Source organism: Ostrinia nubilalis, chromosome 11 (assembly GCF_963855985.1).
Source record: "Ostrinia nubilalis chromosome 11, ilOstNubi1.1, whole genome shotgun sequence".
Taxonomy (NCBI): Eukaryota; Metazoa; Arthropoda; class Insecta; order Lepidoptera; family Crambidae; genus Ostrinia; species Ostrinia nubilalis.
In genome coordinates, this window is record NC_087098.1 from 9251885 (window position 1) to 9260963 (window position 9079).

The 9079-nt window shown below is 42.1% G+C and overlaps 1 protein-coding gene across 1 annotated transcript; it reads right to left on the reverse strand.

Moving 5' to 3' along the window:
- Window positions 1–2565: 2565 nt before the first annotated feature.
- Window positions 2566–4300, reverse strand: LOC135075879 (pancreatic lipase-related protein 2-like). Its single transcript, XM_063970336.1, has 2 exons — window positions 3875–4300; window positions 2566–3796 (listed from the first exon to the last, which is right to left on the reverse strand). Exons 1-2 carry the CDS (start codon window positions 4020–4022, stop codon window positions 2850–2852), a joined length of 1095 nt encoding a protein of 364 aa, XP_063826406.1. The 5' UTR covers window positions 4023–4300; the 3' UTR covers window positions 2566–2849.
- Window positions 4301–9079: the final 4779 nt, after the last annotated feature.

The following is a 9079-nucleotide window of genomic DNA, read 5'->3' on the forward strand; positions in this document are numbered from 1 at the left end:
ATTTTTCTCGATATTTTTACATTTTTTAGTGTATCAAAATAATCATGAATAAAAAATGAAACGGGTAAAAAATTGATTATAAATATTAATAAAAACGCTGACTACAGACTGCTGGCCCATTTTAATTTTGCGATTAACTAGCTGTTTTATCTGGGCTATGTGTAGTGTTCTAATTTACAGCTTGAATCGAGACGAGTAGCTTGATATTTAATATTTATAATATTGGCTAGCGCTACAACATCAGATGCGATACAGCTTTTGCTGTCATTGTTAGCGGACTTGGTAGATAAGGTATAACCACACAAACACCAGTAAAGATTTGATTAAGTAGTAAGTAAACCTATTTAGTTGTACTATGTTTTATGATCGCTACATACTTGAATGTGTTTATAAAATACCATGGACTTTCCATGTATTGGGTTTCGATGTATAGAGAAACCTAAAGATTTCTTATCTAGATAAACTGAACGTAGGTAAATACGTCACCTTTATGTATAGGTTGTAAATTGACTTTCATCATTGCAGTAGATTTAACAAAGCTATTATTATGGTCGCGGATAGGAAGTACATATTTAGTTCAGTTATATAAATAAGTATTACAGAATTAAGTCACGCACGTTATAGAAATAAAATTAAAATCTTTGCGTAACGATCTAAATGCAAATCTTGTTTGGTTGTTGCTCTTAATAATTAAATTATTTGTATGTAACAAAATTTGGGAACACATTTAATGTAAAATTAGCTCATTGAAAGCATAAAATTGCTTCGTATCAACGCATTCCCCTTGCAATAACAAACATTTCATGGTTGATTAAAGATTTTTATGGTGTTGCTTGGCTTGCGGTAATAATGGCGAATGTCGTCATTATTACGGTTACACAGTGACTATAATCAGGTGATGTAACGAAATGAACCTTATCACGAAGCATCGCGGCTTCTGACTGCGAGTGACAGCCTATTTAAGAATACTTAATGGCTTTAATCATAGTGTAGTAACATCAAAGGAAAATAACGATACTCAAAACTAATAGCATCTAAATTATTAATATCAGTTCGTCATTTTCAAAACTTGTAGATGGGATTTGTTTACTTAATTATCATTATCTACCCATAAGGTAAGCGTATATCAACATCATGAAATTGTTATTTTTATACTTTCGCGTTGCATAATTGAAATTGGCTGACTCAGCCTGTGACTGCGGCCGGGCAACCTGGTCAAAACTTCAGGCACAAATAGGTAATTATTAGGTATTACTTCATTTCGTATCACGTTAATCATGAAATTATTTAGATCATTTACAATATACGAACTAATACCTACAAAAATCCAGCGTAGACCTAACTATTTACAAACATATTTTATACTCGCATCACACCCATACTCACATACTAACATTTACATACATATACTCATATCACACCTAAGGACACTTACCTCACATTTACATACATACACATCACACCCATGCACACTTACCTCAATTATAACCTTGTGTACTTAACAATGTTATTACCTACTACTAGCAAATCTATCACGTAAATCTAAACTAATTTGTAACTAAGGTGGAAGAGCGAGGTACTCCCAACACAAGTATCTTACGATTACTTTCTGGGAGACCCCGGTAACTTTATTGTAAATGATTTACAGAAATAAACAATTTTTTTTTATTTTTTTTTTAACTATATCTTCTAACGTCACCTGCAGATAGATCGCAATTCACACAACGTCCTGCAATACCTTCCTGAATTCACTCGCAACACGCTGCAAGCGTTAAGTGGATGGTATCAGGCGCGGCCCTGGCAACGTTGCGCGACGTTGCGAAAATGTCGTTTCCATCACGTGTTGCCGATCAGACGACAGAAACCGGTGTTTCCATAACTTCGTCTAAAAAACCATTTCAGATACTTAGAAATCATTTAAAATGTATTGTTCTCGCTCCCAAATGAAGCAACAATGTAGCATTGGTTTCACTAGATTAATTTCAGTCTTTCAAAACCAAAATTTCAATGTTATTTCAAAATAGAGTTTTCTAGAGCTAGATCTTGACAGAGAGCATTATTAGCAGATAATTAATCACTGTCGATTTACGATTTCTTTACGTCCATGACACTTTGCATTCGACGCGGTTAGCGAATTACCAAACATCAGCGGAAGTGGGAACGAGATTAAGATTGTAGGCATTTATTAATCCAATGAGTTCAGCAATTTTGTACGTAGCTATACAAATATCCTGTAAACTGTTGAGTTATTTACATTATTTTTTCAAGAATAACTTATTTTTGTTAGGTGATTCGACTTACTCAAAGTTTAAAAAAATATAGGAGATGGAGAACTTAATTTTACTTAAAACTTAATTTTGAGAACTAAAAATTGAAATAAGCACCTTCTTATATAAATTCGGTATGAAGAATGAGATGGTGATTTTTTCATTTATTTTTAATCTTGGTTTCATAAAGCGTTGTTATATTTGAGTAGTGGAATCATTCCTTATATAAATACAAGTAAAACGAGACACTGTATTACATACATATTTGATATTATTTCAGAAATGGGGACAGTTATCTACTCGTATTACGTTGCCAACTGATGATTGTATAAAGGAAATTGGATAACTTTCCAACATATGCAAAACTTTTTAAAATATAGGTAATTATCGACTTTATCGCTGAAAAGTTCTTCGAAATTTGATAGCAATAAAGTCACTTACCAAGTTTCTGTAGATACCATCGAACCAATGCGAACATACACAGCCCACTTTCAGACAGGAAACTTTGCACAAGAAAAAACTTTGTTTTTGTAAACGGTATGGCAACAATTTATTATACGAAATATTCTTTGAAATAGCCAATTAAGTGATATTAAGGCTTTCTAACCAAGGATCAACTTTTGAATTCACAGATTTTGCTCCTTTAATTCCAAGGCCGAATGGCGAGTGTGACGAGGTTCTCAAGTAGTAGAGCCCTCTGGTCGCGCTCGACGAGCCGTATCCCAGCACTGCGTAGTCCTTATCAACACACTGGTTTTTCTTAAATTGCTCCCAATTCTCACACTGGACACCCACAAAAGATTTCGGGTTTCTTACGCTTTCTATATACACTTCAGCAGCTCGCAAGTGACTGCAGGAAGGCATGAAACATCCTGGCTGAGTCGGTCCTCCGCCATTGATGTAAAAGTCTGAATGACCCAGAGGCTCAATTGCTCCTTGAATTAATCTGTTCGAATGAACCACATCCACATAATTAGCATCCGTTTTATCCAGTCTTTGATCGCTGTGCCCGTATGAAAAGCAGGGTCCCGCCGGATCCAGGCCCGTGATGCGGCCCAAGTTGTGTCCTTTGTACTGTCGGAAGTATTTACCAGCCCACCCGGCGATGTGTGCACCCAGACTTATGCCGAGTAAGTGAAAATCTTCAGCGTTTGCTCCAAAATTTTCTAAGTTTGCAAGTAGGTTTGCTAATCGTTTTCCAACCAGCCGCGCGTTATGAACGGAGAGGATGTACCATTTGTTAATCATTTCCTCCGCGTCGACTAGCAAAACGTTGAACATTTTCTTCTCATTGTATGCTTGAGCTAAGGCCAGAGGCACTGCCGACTGTGAGTTGTCCTTATAGCCGTGAATTACAATCTTTGTTTGCTTTGATATATCAAAATTAGCTGGCTTAGTTAGTGCGACATATGCGGCGTCGATGGGGTAGGTTTTCATGTCGTTACCATCCAGGTATATAATTTTCATTGTCTTTATTAAGTCGTTTTGATCACTTAGCGAGTTATATTGAAGGTCCATTAATGCTCTACCTGTGAATACATATAGCACATGAATATTGAACGCGTTTGTTCGATAAAGAGTGTAACATGAAAGTTTGATTTACTCACATGCACCGGAAAGTTTGGCGTAAACAGTTTCGGCGAAATTGAGATCGTGTCTCGGACGAACTTCGGTTGGCGGCATCTTCGCCGCGAGCGTCACGACAAGTAGGTATACGATGACGACGACAGTTATAGATATATTGAAGTGGCGCATGGCCTGAGCCCTCGACCGCTAAAACGGTCACTGTGTCACTGTCCGGCGAGAGAGAGGTGCGCCCGCGCAAGCCGCCACTGTAGTGGACAACTTGGTGGGGGTTATCTGGTGCGAAATACTATTGCATTGCTCTCAATGAATTTGTCACGCTTCGTCATGTTCGCTGATTGAGACCAAGTGCATACGGTCGCTGCTGCTGTAATGCCTAATGAGTGAACTAATTTTTGTACCAAATTAATTAAGCAATACACTGTGGAGTGCAATCTTCAAGGATAAAGTGAATGGCAACAAGTCAGGTTTTAGGTGAATGGCAACAAGTCATTTATCACCCTAGACTACCTTACATTAGATACCTATGTCAAATACTTATTTAAAGAAACTCTTTATTAGGAATAAGGCTATCATCAGTGCTGTTTCAATTTAAGTCCTTAGATTAATAAAGCCCAAGTCTATTTAAAGGTCTTTTTGTTATTACTGTTCATCTGTTCATTAACATTGAATAACGTTTTCATAATAGTTGCTTACCTTTTCATAATACGGCAAATTATTATTCCTTTGAAAGCAATTCAAAAGATTTTTTAGTTTACACATAATAAAGTATTAATTTATTTTAAATACCTTTTAATTTGCGCTAAATATTTTGAAAATACAGTTCAAGTGTCATCCAATAAAATAATTTGACAAATTAACGTTCAGAAATTTCAGTAAAAACTATTATCTGTGAAACTAATATCATTGTTTTCATAAATTACAGCTTTGTGTTGTGACATGTTGTAATATCAAATAAACGTTCCTAAAATGATAAAAAAATATGAAATAGTCGTAGTATAAAGGTGTCTGTTTATTAAATATAATTTAATGTCATGAAAAAGCTTCCTAAAATTCCTATTTATACATTTTAGCAGGTCTTAACTCGAAATTTTGAATGCTTTTTCCCGGTAAATATACATTGTTCCCGAACCCCAAGGGAGGCCGGGTTCATGATGAATACCAAGAGGTGTCACGAGCGAAGGTTCTCTACCTATATAGAGTTTTATTTTGTTGCGATAACTCTTTTGTCGAGTCTGCTATTGCTATCACCGCTGAGAATCTAAATGGGTGTGTTAATGGCCAGTAGATTATAGACAGGTATCTAGCCATCCCGAAAAAATACATTCTATGCTTCAACTGCTATCTAAAAGCATCTTGAGAAATGAATTTGTTTTTTTTTCGGCTTTCTTTGGTGCTTCTAGAGAGTTTACAATATGAACTGTTCAATATTATTAAAAATGTATATTGATTGGCATAAAATGAACTACAACCATTGCGTAGTCAGTCTTTCTATAAATACACTTCTTAACTTCTAAGTTACAAATAGTCACTTAGAAGCAGGTCAGTTTGCGTTCAATTACCTACTCGAAGGTTCTCATAACTTGATCTGAGTCTCGGTTCTAACATAACTGCGTTTATAGTCTACTTTTTTACCGTGGGAGAGCCATGCTTCGGCACGAATGGGCCGGCTCGACCGGAGTGATACCACGGCCTCACAGAAAACCGGCGTGAAGCAGCACTTGTGTTGTGTTTCGCCGAGTGAGTGAGGGTACCGGAGGCCCAACCCCCCCCCCCCCCCCTCCCCACCTCCTAATGATAGCGCAGTTAAAAACTATTTTACCCCAGGAGGGTACCAGCTGCGTTAGCGTTGGAGAATCCCTCCCTGGACATCCATGCTCAGGACACAACACACCTGAGCGTGGATGCCCAGGCCGCCCCTCGTACTCTGGGGAGGGCAAAACCGCGCTCAACACCTGGGGCAAGAGCAAATTTACCATGGCACCCCCTGCCACGCTGGCCGTGGACTTTTGCAATATCAGGGGCTTACACTCTAACCTCAATGCTGTTCACCACCACCTTGAGACAGCAAAGCCGGCCTTGCTTTTCTTAACCGAGACTCAGATATCGTCTCCTGCGGACACATCTTATCTCTCCTACCCTGGGTATAAACTGGAACATGCCTTTGTGCCTAGGGCCGGGGTGTGCGTGTACGTAGGGGGCAATATCAGTTCTCGACGCCTCAGCCACCTCGAAAGCAGGGACCTCTCCACCTTATGGCTTCGCGTAGACAGCGATGACCACCCCCGCGTCTACGCCTGCCTCTATAGGTCCCATAGCGGTGATGCCGAAACTGACCGACTCATTGAGCACGTCCAAATGGCTGCAGAATCAGTGCAGCAGCAGATCCCCTCTGCAGAGATCGTGATTCGTGGCGATTTCAACGCCCATCACACCGAATGGCTCGGATCGAGCAAAACCGATCATGCAGGGAGATCTGTTCACGACTTCGCCTTCGCATATGGCTTGACACAACTGGTTACTACGCCCACGCGAATCCCAGATGTAGAGAGCCAAGAACCTTCACTGTTAGACCTTCTGCTGACTTCCCATCCGGATGGCTATCAGCTATCCGTTGGCGCCCCTCTGGGCTCCTCGGACCATTGCCTTATCCGGAGTACAGTGCCACTCACGTGCTCGCCGCGACCACGAGTTGCATGCAGTCGCCGCGTGTGGCACTACAGGTCAGCAGACTGGGATGAGATGCGGTACTTCTTCGCATCTTACCCCTGGAGGCAGGTTTGCTTCACGCAGGATGATCCCAGCGTCGTTGCTGATCTTGTTGCTGATGTGGTGCTGCAGGGTATGGAACTTTTCATACCGTCTTCTGTTGTTCCCATTGGTGGCAAATCTCAGCCTTGGTTTAGTCAATCCTGCAAAAAGGTTTTACGCCGGAAGCAGGAATCCTACCAAGCCTGGGCAAATGCAGCGAGGCTACGGGATGAAAACACCAGCGCATTAAAAAAGGAGTTTAACTTTGCCTCTAGGTCTTTCAAAAGAGTCATTGCAAGGGCGAAGTCGGAGCACATTGGTAGAATTGGTGGGAAGCTAGAGCGTCTTCCTTCTGGAACTCGTGCGTTCTGGTCTCTTGCCAAAGCTATCCAAGGAAATTTCTGCACGCCATCATTTCCACCCCTGCACATGGGAAACGGTTCGTTGGCCCACGATGCAAAGGAGAAAGCCGATCTTCTGGGCAAACTCTTTGCGTCCAACTCGACACTGGATGACGGGGGACATGAGCCACCGATTATACCAAGGTGTGAGAGCTGTATGCCGGATATCCGGTTCCACCAAAGCTCAGTACGCCTGGCTCTATTTTCCCTGGATATCCATAAGTCGAGTGGGCCCGATGGAATCCCTCCTATCGTGCTGAGGACGTGCGCTCCAGAGTTAGCACCGGTTTTAACGCGCCTTTTTCGGCTCTCCTACCTCTCTGGCATAGTCCTGACCTCATGGAGGACAGCTTTGGTGCACCCGATCCCTAAAAAAGGTGACCGCTCAAATCCGTCCAACTATAGGCCGATAGCAATCACCTCCTTGTTCTCGAAGATAATGGAATCCATTATCAACAGCCAGCTCCTTCGGTACCTAGAGGCCCACCAGATGCTAAGTGACCGACAGTACGGTTTCCGTGGAGGTCGCTCGGCTGGTGATCTTCTGGTCTACTTGACACATTGTTGGGCACAGGCGATCGAGACTAAGGGGGAAGCATTGGCGGTCAGTTTGGATATGGCGAAGGCCTTCGATCGGGTTTGGCACAAAGCGCTTCTTTCGAAGCTCCCTTCCTATGGGCTTCCCGAGAAATTATGCGGATGGGTCGCCAGCTTTTTAGCAGACAGAAGCATTAAGGTCGTTGTCGACAGTAAATGCTCAGACTCTATGTCTGTGAATGCTGGTGTCCCCCAAGGCTGTGTGCTATCGCCTACGCTCTTCCTTCTGCATATCAATGATATGCTGCAAATTAGCGGCATTCATTGCTATGCGGACGACAGCACGGTTGATGCCGCTTATACCGGCCGCGCAAATATCTCTCGGGAGAACGTCATTGAGAGCCGTAACAAACTTGTGTCCGACATTGAAACCTCCTTGAAGGAGGTCTCAGACTGGGGTCGACGCAATTTGGTCCAATTTAACCCTACAAAGACACAAGTTTGCGCGTTCACCGCCAAAAAGTTGCCGTTTGTCGTATCCCGCTGTTTCGAGAGCACTCCCCTAACTGCCTCAGCCAATATCGGAATCCTTGGTGTCGACATATCGAGCGAAGTCCAGTTCCGTGGTCATTTAGAGGGTAAGGCTAAATTAGCCTCGAAGAAGCTTGGTGTGCTCAATAGATCGAGACGGTATTTCACTCCAGCCCATCGTCTGCAACTTTACAAGGCGCAGGTTCGGCCTCATATGGAATACTGTTCTCATCTTTGGGCAGGTGCGCCCCAGTACCAGCTTCTCCCTCTGGACCGCATTGAACGGAGAGCAGCTCGAATCGTTGACTGCCAGGACATTTCGGATCGGCTTGACCCCTTGGCGCTGCGTAGAGATGTATCCTCACTGTGCATATTCTATCGCATGTATCACGGGGAGTGCTCCGAAGAATTATCCGGACTTATTCCTGCCGCCACTTTTCGCCACCGATCTACCCGACAGCACTTCCACCCCCATCACTTAGATGGTTGGCAGTCCACAACAGTACGTTTCTCTAGAAACTTTCTGCCCCGTACAACCAAACTGTGGAATGGACTGTCGTCTGCGGTGTTTCCGGACGGATACGACCTGCAAGCTTTCAAGAGGAGAGCGTATCTTTACCTTAAAGGCCGGCAACGCACCTGTAACGCCCCTGGGTCTGCGGGTGTCTATGGGCGACGGTAATCACTTACCATCAGGTGATCCGTCTGCTCGTTTGCCTCCTATCACATTAAAAAAAAAAAAAAAACTTCAGCCTTGATTATTTTGTGACTGTTATAAAATGATCGAATAAATTAATAGAATACAAATTTTCCATTTCCATTTCCTCTAAAACCACACATAAGATATCTAACTGCATGTGCCTCTACATATAGTCTTCGGACATCCCGTTTTATTCTATAAGGTCTGACTCCTTAGTATGAAAATAATAATTGGTACCTACATTCACGAAACTAATTTTAGTTGACGGGCACGTAATACCCAATAGAAACAAGAATTTACCGGTGGCA

Excerpts from the sequence above, each read along its gene's own strand:
- LOC135075879 (XM_063970336.1), bottom strand. The coding sequence starts at position 4,022 with ATGCGCCACTTCAATATATCTATAACTGTCGTCGTCATCGTATACCTA. Across the intron at positions 3,797-3,874 it reads CGCCAAACTTTCCGGTGCAT|GTAGAGCATTAATGGACCTT; the intron begins GTGAGTAAATCA and ends ATGTATTCACAG.